General features: G+C 42.1%; 1 protein-coding gene across 1 annotated transcript in view; it reads left to right on the top strand.

Moving 5' to 3' along the window:
• Positions 1–14,999, top strand: part of LOC124025816 (protein unc-80 homolog) — a gene marked incomplete at both ends in the record, with an annotated part of 76,403 nt that overhangs the window by 36,509 nt on the left and 24,895 nt on the right. Inside the window, 5 exon segments of the mRNA XM_046339140.1 lie at positions 625–788; positions 1,759–1,857; positions 5,520–5,728; positions 13,505–13,611; positions 14,141–14,240. Coding sequence (XP_046195096.1) covers positions 625–788; positions 1,759–1,857; positions 5,520–5,728; positions 13,505–13,611; positions 14,141–14,240 — 679 coding nt within the window.

Here is a 14,999-nt window from a genome sequence, read left to right as displayed (position 1 = left end):
ACACTGTCCTCTCACTACTGACTAGCTGACTGAGAACCCACACACATGACATGAATGAGGTCAGCTCATTGTTGGTTTTTGTACTGGGTCTAAATATACTTATTCCTTCCTTCCTTCCTTCCTTCCTTCCTTCCTCTTCCTTCCTCTCTTTTTGTCTCTCTTTCTCTCTCTCTCATAGACGCACACACACTCTCTCTCTCGCACACACACACACACACACACACACACACACACACACACACACACACACACACACACACACACACACACACACACACACACACACACACACACACACACACACACACACACACACACACACACACACACACACACACACACACACACACACACACACACACACACACACACACACACACACACAAGCAATTGATGTGTTTGATGAGAATTACTTATTCATTGTGTCTGTCTGTCTGTCTGTCTGTCTGTCTGTCTGTCTGTCTGTCTGTCTGTCTGTCTGTCTGTCTGTCTGTCTGTCTGTCTGTCTGTCTGTCTGTCTGTCTGTCTGTCTGTCTGTCTGTCTGTCTGTCTGTCTGTCTGTCTGTCTGTCTGTCTGTCTGTCTGTCTGTCTGTCTGTCCTCTATCTCCCCACCCCCCATCCAGGGTCTGTACTGTGACATCCGCCAGCTGGTGCAGTTCATCAAGGAGTCCCATGGCAACGTGTTCCGCAGGGTGGCACTGAGCGCGCTCCTGGACTCGGCCGAGAAAGTGGCCACCACCAAGAAGCCAGAGGAGAAGGAGGAGCCTATCACCAAACCATCCAGGAGGTAGTCCACAGGACCTCCCACCGGTCGAATCCACGTTATTTCCATGTCATTTCAACCAAACAATTCTACGTGATGACGTTGAATCCACGTTATTTCCATGTCATTTCAACCAAACAAATCTACCTGACGACGTTGAATCAACGTGGAAAACTGTTTGGATTTTGCAAAAGGTCATCAGCATAAGGCCATCTTTTTTTCACCCAACGTTTTCGTTGATTTCACTTTAAATTCACATTAGTTGACATCTCAAACAGAGGTAAATCAAACTGAACGTTGAACTGACATATGTGCCCAGTGGGTTGGCACCATACATATAGAACAACCAATCACAGACATGTAAAAACAGCAGGGATATCTGTACGTTGAGGGTGGTCGTGCAGATGGAGTGAACCCTGTCTTGTCCTACTGGTACTGACTCTGTTGATCACTTCTTCATTGAGGATAAATGTACTACGACTGTGATATGTGGTCTCATCAAGCTATTTCACCATCAATCCACTAACTATACATTTGACATTTTAGTCATTTAGCAGATGCAGTTATCCATTGCAATTTACAGGAGCAATTAGGGTTAAGGGCCTTGCTGAAGGGCACATGGACAGGAATTAGAATCAGCAACCTTTTGGATACTGGCCTAACGCTTTCAACCTCTAGGCTACCTGCGGTCTGGATAAGACCATCTGCTTATTGACTCACATGTAAATGTTAGGTAATCTGCAAAGGAGCACAGTATTTCTCCTAGGTGTTGTCCAGGGGGTGCTACAAAGGCCCCAAACCAACATCCTGTGCCTGAAAGGTTTAGATAGGGGAAGGATGGTGAAAACACTGTAGGGGTGATGGAATGTTTCCAGACGGCTACTCCATGCAACACAACCTTAGTTGCTACTATTGGGGTCTAACCTGTTCTGGGTGGTTCTGACGATACTGGAGCCTTGTCAGGAACAATTAGTTCTGTGTGTCCTTTGTGCAGGTCAGAGGCAGGTGTGTCTGGGGAAAAGGGAGGGCAGCCGTCCACCGCTGCAGACGAGTGCCGCAGCTGCATATCCAGCCGCCCCCAGACACCAGAGCAGTGAGTACCCCCTCTTCACACACACACACACACACACACACACACACACACACACACACACACACACACACACACACACACACACACACACACACACACACACACACACACACACACACACACACACACACACACACACACACACATACCCATACACATACACATACACACACGATCTTGTACACGTTCAAAATCCTATTTTCCCCAACCTTAACCCAAACACTTAACTCTAATCCTATCTCCAGCTACTAACCCTAACCCTAAAACTAACCCTAGCTCATAATCCAAAAACTAACCCTAGCTCCTAACACTAACCCTAGAATCCTAAAACTGAAAACTACCCCTAGCTTCAAAAACAACCCTAGCTCCTAACCCTAAAACTAACCACCTAAAACAACCCTAGCTCCTAACCCTACAACTAACCCTAGCAAATCCTACACTAACCCTACTCATAATCCTAAAACTAACCAGCTCCTAACCCTAAAACTAACCCTAGCTCCTAATCCTAAAACTAACCCTAGCTCATAACACTAAAACTAACCCAGCTCAATCCTAAAACTAACCCTAGCTCATAATCCTAAAACTAACCCTAGCTCCTAACCCTAAAACTAACCCTAAAACTAACACATAATCCTAAAACAACCCTAGATCTTAACCCTAAAACTAACCCTAGCTTAATCCTAAAAATCCTAAAACCTAACCCTAGCTCCTAACCCTAAAATCCTAAAAATAACTTAACTCTAATCCTATCTCCAGCTAGCTCCTAACCCTAAAACTAACCCTAGCTCCTAGCTCATAATCCTAAAACTAACCCTAGCTCCTAACCCTAAAACTAACCCTAGCTCATAATCCTAAAACTAACCCTAGCTCCCTAAAACCCTAAAACTAACCCTAGCTCCTAATCCTAAAACTAACCCTAGCTCCTAATCCTAAAACTAACCCTAGCTCATAATCCTAAAACTAACCCTAGCTCCTAATCCTAAAAAAACTAACCCTAGCTCCTAAAACTAACCCTAAAACCTAAAACTAACCCTAAATCCTAAAACTAACCCTAGCTCATAATCCTAAAACTAACCCTAGCTCCTAACCCTAAAACTAACCCTAGCTCCTAATCCTAAAATAACCCTAGCTCCTAAACCCTAGCTCCTAATCCTAAAAATAACCCTAGCTCCTAACCCTAAAACTAACCTTAGCTCCTAATCCTAAAAATAACCCTAGCTCCTAACCCTAAAACTAACCCTAGCTCCTAATCCTAAAACTAAAACTAACCCTAGCTCCTAATCCTAAAACTAACCCTAGCTCCTAACCCTAAAACTAACCCTAACCCTAAAACTCCTAATCCTAAAAATAACCCTAGCTCCTAACCCTAAAACTAACCCTAGCCCCCTAAAACTAACTAATCCTAATCCTAAAAAAACTAACCCTAGCTCCCTAACACTAATAAAATAGCCCTAAAACAGAACCCTAGCTCCTAACCCTAAAACTAACCCTAGCTCCTAATCCTAAAATAACCCTAGCTCCTAACCCTAAAACTAACCCTAGCTCCTAATCCTAAAAATAACCCTAGCTCCTAACCCTAACCCTAAAACTAACCCTAGCTCCTAACCCTAAAAAACCCTAACCCTAGCTCCTAACCCTAAAACTAACCCTAGCTCCTAACCCTAAAACTAACCCTAGCTCCTAATCCTAAAACTAACCCTAGCTCCTAACCTAAAACTAACCCTAGCTCCTAAAACCCTAAAATCCTAACCCTAGCTCCTAACCCTAAAACTAACCCTAGCTCCTAATCCTAAAACTAACCCTAGCTCATAACCCTAACCCTAGCTCCTAATCCTAAAACTAACCCTAGCTCCTAATCCTAAAACTAACCCTAGCTCCCCCTAAAAAACTAACCCTAACTAACCCTAAAACTAACCCTAGCTCCTCCTAAAACTAACCTAAAACCCTAAAACCCTAGCTCCTAAAAAATAACCTAAAAAAACTAACCCTAGCTCCTAATCCCTAAAAAAACTAACCCTAGCTCTAATCCTAAAAATAACCCTAGCTCCTAACCCTAACCCTAGCTCCTAACCCTAAAACCCTAAAACTAACCCTAGCTCCTAATCCTAAAATTAACCCTAAAACCCTAAAACTAACCCTAGCTCCTAATCCTAAAAATAACCCTAGCTCCTAACCCTAAAACTAACCCTAGCTCCCTAAAATTAACCCTAAACCCTAAAACTAACCCTAGCCCTAACCTAAAACTAACCCTAGCCCCTAAAACCCTAAAACTAACCCTAGCTAACCCTAGCTCCTAAAACTAACCCTAGCCCTAAAACTAACCTAGCTAAAACTAACCCTAGCCCCTAATCCTAAAACTCCTAAAAAAACTAACCCTAGCTCCTAATCCTAAAACTAACCTAAAACTAACCCTAAAAGCTCCTAATCCTAAAACTAACCCTAGCTCCTAACCCTAAAACTAACCCTAGCTAATCCTAAAAATAACCCTAGCTCCTAAAAAACTAACCCTAGCTCCTAATCCTAAAAATAACCCTAGCTCCTAACCCTAATCCTAAAATTAACCCTAGCTCCTAACCCTAAAACTAACCTAGCTCCTAATCCTAAAAATAACCCTAGCTCCTAACCCTAAAACTAACCCTAGCTCCTAATCCTAAAATTAACCCTAGCTCCTAACCCTAAAACTAACCCTAAAACTAACCCTAGCTCCTAATCCTAAACCCTAAAACTAACCCTAGCCCCTAACCCTAAAACTAACCCTAGCTCCTAACCCTAAAACTAACCCTGCCCCTAACCCTAAAACTCCTAACCCTAACACTAATTATAATTTTTAATCCCCTAGAAATAGCATTTGACCTGTAGGGACCAACAGAATATCCCCAGTTGTCAATTTTTTTGTTTACTTTTCTTGTTGGGACTTCTGGTCCCTACAAGAATAGTTAAACACACACACACACACACACACACACACACACACACACACACACACACACACACACACACACACACACACACACACACACACACACACACACACACACACACACACACACACACACACACACACACACACACACACACAGACACATAAACAGTACCAGTCAAAGGTTTGGACACACTCACTCATTCTACAAGAGTATGCAAAGCTGTCATCGAGGCAAAGGGTGGCTACTTTGAAGAAAATATATTTTGATTTGTTTAACACTTTTTTGGTTACTACATGATTCCATATGTGTTATTTCATAGTTTTGATGTCTTCACTATTATTCTACAATGTATACAATAGTAAAAATAAAGAAAAACCCTTAAACGAGTAGGTGTGTCCAAACTTTTGACTGGTACTGTGCATGAATGTACGCCCCACAAAATGTATGTTTGATGAGAACTATTTAGTCATTGTGTTCTCTGTCTGTCTGTCTGTCTGTCTGTCTGTCTGTCTGTCTGTCTGTCTGTCTGTCTGTCTGTCTGTCTGTCTGTCTGTCTGTCTGTCTGTCTGTCTGTCTGTCTGTCTGTCTGTCTGTCTGTCTGTCTGTCTGTCTGTCTGTCTGTCTGTCTGTCTGTCTGTCTGTCTGTCTGTCTGTCTCTGTCTCTGTCTCTGTCTCTGTCTCTGTCTGTCTCTCTGTCTCTCTTTCTCTCTCTACCTCCATCCCTGTTTCTCTCCCCAGTGATGAACAGATTCCGGGGGCTCTGCTGGGCAAGAAGGACTTCTGGAGGAAGATGTTCAAGTCACAGAGTGCTGCCAGCGACACCAGCAGCCTATCAGAGCAGGACACGTCGGAGTGCACCACCGCCCACTCGGGCACCACCACGGACCGACGCACCCGCTCACGCTCCCGACGCATCTCCCTGCGCAAGAAGCTCAAGCTGCCCATCGGTAGGTGGCAGTGCCCCCCACAGTACCACAGCTCCACCCTGTGTCCATCTATAGAAATGATGATTAATTCTAGTGATGTCATCCTCTAAGGATCATGACGGGCCTGATGGGATTTTTTTTCGGTAAACTTTCCAAATGTCAACAAAACAAAATACGCTAGACAGGGTGGGATGTTTTTGTCGGTAAAATGAATTATGCGAGAAGTGTCGGTGGAAATGCTATTATGCGCAAATATTGATATAATAATAATAATAATAATATATGCCATTTAGCAGACGCTTTTATCCAAAGCGACTTACAGTCATGTGTGCATACATAATAACCATAATATTGAAGTAAACTTGGAGTCACACGATGACATGTGTGACATCCTCCCACTACGACTAGTCGGGAAAGCATGCAGTTTATTAGGTTACAGATGAAATAAGTTATGATGAACTTCACAGGGTGGTGAATGTGCACAGTGATGAGCTTGATGCTCCTTTCCACTAAATATCGAGGGTCTTATTTTGGTGACATGATCATCAACGCTTTGCTGTCTTTTGACAATTAAAAATAATCTTGCTCTTTTGATCATAATAATCTCATCATGTAGGCTATATGTGCACACATGTGCCAATACAATAGTGGGCTCATATAACGCAATACTTTTTGTGAAAACCATCAGTAGATTTGAAAATGCGATGGAAACTTCGGTACACAAGAATGACGAAGCGAAAACAGGTTTTTGGAAATGTTTGTACATTTATTAAAAATTAAAAACTTAAATACTTATTAAATACTTATTTACATAAGTATTCAGACCCTTTGCTCTGAGACTCGAAATTGAGCTCAGATGAATCCTGTTTCCATTGATCATCCTTCAGATGAAGTCTCTGTGGTAAAGTCCACATGTGGTAATTACAATTGATTGGACATGATTTGGAAAGGCACACACCTGTCTATATAACATGGTTGACAGTGTATGTCAGAGCAAAAACCAAGCCATGAGGTCGAAGGAATTGTCCGAAGAGCACCGAGACAGGATTGTGTCGAGGCATAGATCTGGTTAAGGGTACCAAAACATTTCTACAGCATTGAAGGTCCCCAAGAACACAGTGGCCTCCATCAATCTTAAATGGAAGAAGTTTGGAACCACCAAGAGCTCCAGAGTTCCTCTGTGGAGATGGGAGAACCTTCCAGAAGGACAACCATCTCAGCAACACTCCACCAATCATGACTTTATGGTAGAGTGGCCAGACGGAAGCCACTCCTCAGTAAAAGGCACATGACAGCCCACTTGGAGTTTGCCAAAAGGCACCTAAAGGACTCTCAGAACATGAGAAACAAGATTCTCAAACAAGATTCTCAAAGCGTCACGCCTGGAGGAAACTAGGCACCTCTCATCACCTGGCCAATACCATCCCTACGGTGAAGCATAGTGGTGGCAGCATCAAGCTGTGGGGATGTTTTTCAGTGACAGGGACTGGGAGACTATTCAGAATCAAGGGAAAGATGAACGGAGCAAATTACAGAAAGATCCTTGATGAAAACTTGCTCCAGAGTGCAAATTCCAACAGGACAACGACCCTAAGCACACAGCAAAGACAACACAAGAGTGGCTTGGGACAAGTCTCTGAATGTCCTTGAGTGGCCCAGCCAGAGCCTGGACTTAAACCCGATCAAGCATCTCTGAAGAGCCCTGAAAACAGCTGTGCAGCGATACTCCCTTCCAACCTGACAGAGCTTGAGAGAATCTGCAGAGAAGAATGGGAGAAACTCCCGAAATACAGGTGTGCCAAGCTTGTAGCATCATACTTAAGACTCAAGGCTGTATAGCTGCTAAATGTGCTTCAACAAAGTATTGAGTAAAGGTTCTGGAAAGCCCATAACATTTTCAGTGACTCCAGTCACCCAAGTTATAGACTGTTTTCTCTGCTACCACATGACAAGCAGTACCGGAGCACCAAGTCTAGGACCAAAAGGCTCCTCAACAGCTTCTACCCCCAAGCTATAAGACTGCTGAACAATTAATAAAATCGCCACCGGACTATATACATTGACCCCCTCCCTTTTGTACATCGCTGCTACTCGTTGTTTATTATCTATGCATAGTCACTTCATCCCTACAGTGGCTTGCAAAAGTATTCACCCCTCTCGGCATTTTTCCTATTTTGTTGCCCTGGAATTAAAATTGATTTTTGGGGGGTTTGTAATCATTTGATTTACACAACATGCCTACCACTTTGAAGATGCTAAATATTTTTTTTGTGTGAAACAAACAGTAAATAAGACAAAAAAACTGAACTTGAGCGTGCATAACTATTCATCCCCCAAGGTCAATACTTTGTAGAGCCACCTTTTGCAGCAATTACAGCTGCAAGTCTCTTGGGGTATGTCTCTATAAACTTGCCACATCTAGCCACTGGGATTTTTGCCCATTCTTCAAGGCAAAACTGATCCAGCTCCTTCAAGTTGGATGGGTTCCGCTGGTGTACAGCACTCTTTAAGTCATACCACAGATTTTCAATTGGATTGAGGTCTGGGCTTTGACTAGACCTTTTCAAGACATTTAAATGTTTCCCCTTAAACCACTTGAGTGTTGCTTTAGCAGTATGTGTAAGGTCATTGTCATGCTGGAAGGTGAACCTCTGTCCCAGTCTCAACTCTCTGGAAGACTGAAACAGGTTCCCCTCAAGAATGTCCCTGTATTTAGCATCATCCATGATTCCTTCAATTCTGACCAGTTTCCCAGTTCCTGCCAATGAAAAACATCTCCACATCATGATGCTGCCACCACCGTGCTTCACTGTGGGGATGGTATTCACGGGGTGATGAGAGTTGTTGGGTATGCGCCAGACATAGAGTTTTCCTTGATGGCCAGAAGGCTGACCAGAGTACCTTCTACCATCTGTTTGGGGAGGCTCCCACATGCCTTTTAGCGAACACCAAACATGTTTGCTTATTTTTGTCTTTAAGTAATGGCTTTTTTTCTGGCCACTCTTCTGTAAAGCCCAGCTCTGTGGAGTGCACGGCTTAAAGTTGTCTTATGGACAGATTCTCCAATAGGTGCATGTTACAAATAAAGTTTGATTTGATTTAAAGACTTATGTAAATGCACTGTATCTGATGGGAAATCGGGCATATTGGACCAATTGTTTGTATGCAGATTTTTGAACATTCGCATGAAAATCTGTCGCCAATTGGATAGAAACCTAACTACTGACACAATGTATGATTAATTGAAAATGCAACTTTGTCACTGGATCATTAGTGTCGTGATGAACTCGTAGCTGCATCTCTCTAACTTTGTGTTACTATGTACAGGATTTGCGTGTAGGCAAATGTCATGTTTCTGTATGCTAACTTCATACTTCGGTAGGCTAACGTCATGTTTCTGTAGGCTAACGTCATGTTTCTGTATTCTATAGGCTAATGTCATGTTTCTGTAGGCTAACATGTTTCTGTAGGCTAACATCATGTCTCTGTAGGCTAACATCATGTCTCTGTAGGCTAACATGTTTCTGTAGGCTAACATCATGTCTCTGTAGGCTAACATGTTTCTGTAGTCTAACATCATGTTTCTGTAGGCTAACATGTTTCTGTAGGCTAACATCATGTTTCTGTAGGCTAACATCATGTTTCTGTAGGCTAACATCATGTTTCTGTAGGCTAACATGTTTCTGTAGTCTAACATCATGTTTCTGTAGGCTAACATCATGTTTCTGTAGGCTAACATCATGTTTCTGTAGGCTAACGTCATGTTTCTGTAGGCTAACATCATGTTTCTGTTGTCTAACATCATGTTTCTGTAGGCTAACGTCATGTTTCTGTAGGCTAACGTCATGTTTCTGTATTCTATAGGCTAACATCATGTTTCTGTTGTCTAACATCTTGTTTCTGTAGGCTAACGTCATGTTTCTGTAGGCTAACGTCATGTTTCTGTATTCTATAGGCTAATGTCATGTTTCTGTAGGCTAACATGTTTCTGTAGGCTAACATCATGTCTCTGTAGGCTAACATGTTTCTGTAGGCTAACATCATGTCTCTGTAGGCTAACATGTTTCTGTAGGCTAACATCATGTTTCTGTTGTCTAACATCATGTTTCTGTAGGCTAACATCATGTTTCTGTTGGCTAACATCATGTCTCTGTAGTCTAACATCATGTCTCTGTAGTCTAACATCATGTCTCTGTAGGCTAACATCATGTTTCTGTTGTCTAACATCATGTCTCTGTAGTCTAACATCATGTCTCTGTAGGCTAACGTCATGTTTCTGTAGGCTAACATCATGTTTCTGTAGTCTAACATCATGTTTCTGTAGTCTAACATCATGTTTCTGTAGGCTAACATCATGTTTCTGTAGTCTAACATCATGTTTCTGTAGGCTAACATCATGTCTCTGTTGTCTAACATCATGTTTCTGTAGGCTAACATCATGTTTCTGTAGGCTAACATGTTTCTGTAGTCTAACATCATGTTTCTGTAGGCTAACATGTTTCTGTTGTCTAACATCATGTTTCTGTTGTCTAACATCATGTCTCTGTAGTCTAACATCATGTTTCTGTTGTCTAACATCATGTTTCTGTTGTCTAACATCATGTGTCATGTTTCTGTAGGCTAACATCATGTCTCTGTAGTCTAACATCATGTTTCTGTTGTCTAACATCATGTTTCTGTAGTCTAACATCATGTTTCTGTTGTCTAACATCATGTTTCTGTTGTCTAACATCATGTTTCTGTTGTCTAACATCATGTTTCTGTAGTCTAACATCATGTTTCTGTAGTCTAACATCATGTTTCTGTTGTCTAACATCATGTTTCTGTAGTCTAACATCATGTTTCTGTTGTCTAACATCATGTTTCTGTTGTCTAACATCATGTGTCATGTTTCTGTAGGCTAACATCATGTCTCTGTAGTCTAACATCATGTTTCTGTTGTCTAACATCATGTTTCTGTTGTCTAACATCATGTTTCTGTTGTCATGTCTCTGTAGTCATGTCTCTGTAGTCTAACATCATGTCTCTGTAGTCTAACATCATGTCTCTGTAGTCTAACATCATGTCTCTGTAGTCTAACATCATGTCTCTGTAGTCTAACATCATGTCTCTGTAGTCTAACATCATGTCTCTGTAGTCTAACATCATGTCTCTGTAGTCTAACATCATGTCTCTGTAGTCTAACATCATGTCTGTAGTCTAACATCATGTTTCTGTAGTCTAACGTCATGTTTCTGTAGGCTAACATCATGTTTCTGTAGGCTAACATCATGTTTCTGTAGTCTAACATCATGTTTCTGTTGTCTAACATCATGTTTCTGTAGTCTAACATCATGTTTCTGTAGTCTAACATCATGTTTCTGTTGTCTAACGTCATGTTTCTGTAGGCTAACATCATGTTTCTGTAGGCTAACATCATGTTTCTGTAGGCTAACATCATGTGTCATGTTTCTGTAGTCTAACATCATGTTTCTGTAGGCTAACATCATGTTTCTGTAGGCTAACATCATGTTTCTGTAGGCTAACATCATGTTTCTGTAGGCTAACATCATGTTTCTGTAGGCTAACATCATGTTTCTGTAGTCTAACATCATGTCTCTGTAGGCTAACATCATGTGTCATGTTTCTGTAGGCTAACATCATGTCTCTGTAGGCTAACATCATGTTTCTGTTGTCTAACATCATGTTTCTGTAGGCTAACATCATGTTTCTGTTGTCTAACATCATGTCTCTGTAGGCTAACATCATGTTTCTGTAGGCTAACATCATGTTTCTGTAGGCTAACATCATGTTTCTGTGTTTCTGTAGTCTAACATCATGTTTCTGTAGGCTAACATCATGTTTCTGTAGGCTAACATCATGTTTCTGTAGGCTAACATCATGTTTCTGTTGTCTAACATCATGTTTCTGTAGGCTAACATCATGTCTCTGTAGTCTAACATCATGTTTCTAACATCATGTTTCTGTAACATCATGTCTAAACATCATGTTCTGTAGGCTAACATCATGTTTCTGTAGGCTAACATCATGTTTCTGTAGGCTAACATCATGTTTCTAGGCTAACATCATGTTTCTGTAGGCTAACAACATCATGTTTCTGTAGGCTAACATCATGTTTCTGTAGGCTAACATCATGTTTCTGTAGGCTAACATCATGTTTCTGTAGGCTAACATCATGTCTAACATCATGTTTCTGTTTCTGTAGGCTAACATCATGTGTCAACATCATGTTTCTGTAGGCTAACATCATGTTTCTGTAGGCTAACATCATGTCTCATGTTTCTCATGTCTCTGTAGGCTAACATCATGTTTCTGTAGGCTAACATCATGTTTCTGTAGGCTAACATCATGTTTCTGTAGGCTAACATCATGTTTCTGTAGGCTAACATCATGTTTCTGTAGTCTAACATCATGTCTCTGTAGGCTAACATCATGTGTCATGTTTCTGTAGGCTAACATCATGTCTCTGTAGGCTAACATCATGTTTCTGTTGTCTAACATCATGTTTCTAACATCATGTAGGCTAACATCATGTTTCTGTAGGCTAACATCATGTTTCTGTAGGCTAACATCATGTTTCTGTAGGCTAACATCATGTTTCTGTAGGCTAACATCATGTTTCTGTAGGCTAACATCATGTTTCTGTAGTCTAACATCATGTCTCTGTAGGCTAACATCATGTTTCTGTAGGCTAACATCATGTTTCTGTAGGCTAACATCATGTTTCTGTTGTCTAACATCATGTTTCTGTAGGCTAACATCATGTTTCTGTAGTCTAACATCATGTTTCTCTGTAGGCTAACATCATGTTTCTGTAGGCTAACATCATGTTTCTGTAGGCTAACATCATGTCATCATGTCTCTGTAGGCTAACATCATGTTTCTGTAGGCTAACATCATGTTCTGTAGGTTTCTGTTGTCTAACATCATGTTTGTAGGCTGTTTCTGTAGTCTAACATCATGTCATGTTTCTGTAGTCTAACATCATGTTTCTGTAGGCTAACATCATGTTTCTGTTGTCTAACATCATGTCTCTGTAGGCTAACATGTTTCTCTAACATCATGTTTCTAAACATTTCTGTAGGCTAACATGTTTCTGTAGTCTAACATCATGTTTCTGTAGGCTAACATCATGTTTCTGTAGTCTAACATCATGTTTCTGTAGGCTAACATCATGTTTCTGTAGTCTAACATCATGTCTCTGTAGGCTAACATGTTTCTGTAGGCTAACGTCATGTTTCTGTAGGTTAACATGTTTCTGTAGGCTAACTTCATGTTTCTGTAGGCTAACGTCATGTTTCTGTAGGCTAACATCATGTTTCTGTTGTAACGGGTGATGAGTAGACAATTCTGTAGGCTTAAACGTCTCTTTATGTTTCTGTAGGTCTTGTTTTGTATTCCTTTTGTCCCTAACATGCCGTTTTGGACTGTTCACCTTCCAATTACCGTCTCTGTCTTACGTTTGTGTGTGTGTTCACCTTCCATGTGTCTTACGTGTGTGTGTGTGTGTGTATGTGTGCTTCACAGACGCTCTTGGTTTGTTTGTTGTGTACAACTGCTCCTATGTGCCTTGTTCTATGACCAAGTGTTTTATGCTATTCTGTCTGCATTTGTGTGGATTATAACTTTTATTTGTGTTTATGCTTCTCTGTGTGTGTGTGTGTGTATTCAGTATATCTTCTGCCAGTATGTGTATGTCTCGATGTATAAGTGTGATGTTTACCCCCTCTGCACTCCTTCCTCCCTCCATCCATCCCTCCATTACTCTGACCTGGGTGGGGTGGGGTGTGTTTGCAGGTAACTGGCTTAAGCGGTCATCTCTCTCTGGGCTGACCGACGGGGTGGAGGACTTGTTGGACATCAGCTCTGTGGACCGACTCTCCTTCATCCGCCAGAGCTCCAAGGTCAGGGGTCACCTACTGACCACAAGGGGTCGTGTCTCTCACAACTGTCTACTTCAGTGCTCTCCGACCCTGTTCCTGGAGATACCATCCTGTAGGGTTTCGCTCCAACCCCAGTTGTAACTAAACTGATTCAGCTTATCAACCAGCTAAATTAGAATCAATTAGAATCAGGTGTGCTAAATTAGGGTTGGAGTGAAAACCTACAGGACGGTAGCTCTCCGGGAACAGGGTTGGAGAGCCCTGGTCTTACAGCCATGGGCTGATGTATAACCTTTTCTCACGACTGAGCTGAGCACACCATGTCCTCTTGTATTGTATTGTTACCTGGGCATTTTGATCATTTCTAAGGGATAGACAAGAAAATCTATTTAAATGACAAAATGACTAGTTAGATGGTTTGTGTATCTTTTGTTTACAACTTGTTATCTCTCTGTATATATATTTATTTATCTTTTTAATGCTACATATTTGTTGTTCTACTGCCGGTGGTGTGGACAGTCTTTTCTCTCTCCACCACCCCTGCCTGCAGGTGAAGTTCACCAGCAACGTGAAGCTGTCAGAGGGCGGCGGGGGGAGCGGGGGCGTGGAGTACGGCCGGGACGAGGAGGAGAATTTCTTCAAGCGGCTCGGTAAATGGCGGTCTGGCAGGCGGAACCCATCCAAGCTTCACCACACAGAAGAGAAAGATGGTAGACCCCCGGGGTGTCCCCTATCACCCCCCGCCCGCTCGCCCCCTCACCCCGCCCGCCTCTCTGTGTGTATGTGCCTGACTGTCCTGTTCCGTCCGTAGTCTGTCTATGGTCTGTCCGTTGGCCTGTCTTGTGCGTCCAGTGATCTGTACACTCTGCCGCCATCTTTCATGCTAGTGGTGTTTGTATGTATTTGTCGACCACTGCCTGTGCAAGCCCCTGGCAGATTGAGGGGGAGACCCCTAGCCCTATACATGATGCCCTAGACTCATATATGATGCCCTAGACTCATACATGATGCCCTAGACTGATACATGATGCCCTAGACTGATACATGATGCCCTAGACTCATACATGATGCCCTAGACTCATACATGATACCCTAGACTGATACATGATGCCCTAGACTGATACATGATGCCCTAGACTCATATATGATGCCCTAAACTCATACATGATACCCTAGACTGATACATGATGCCCTAGACTGATACATGATGCCCTAGACTCATATATGATGCCCTAAACTCATACATGATACCCTAGACTGTTACATGATGCCCTAGACTTATACATGATGCCCTAGACTCATACATGATACCCTAGACTGATACATGATGCCCTAGACTGATACATGATGCCCTAGACTCATACATGATGCCCTAGACTCATACATGATACCCTAGACTGATACATGAT

The sequence above is a fragment of the Oncorhynchus gorbuscha genome, unplaced genomic scaffold (assembly GCF_021184085.1).
Source record: "Oncorhynchus gorbuscha isolate QuinsamMale2020 ecotype Even-year unplaced genomic scaffold, OgorEven_v1.0 Un_scaffold_2462, whole genome shotgun sequence".
Lineage (NCBI taxonomy): Eukaryota > Metazoa > Chordata > Actinopteri > Salmoniformes > Salmonidae > Oncorhynchus > Oncorhynchus gorbuscha.
The sequence above is the reverse complement of the archived record's forward strand: the minus strand, read 5'-3'. Positions and strand labels throughout refer to the sequence as shown.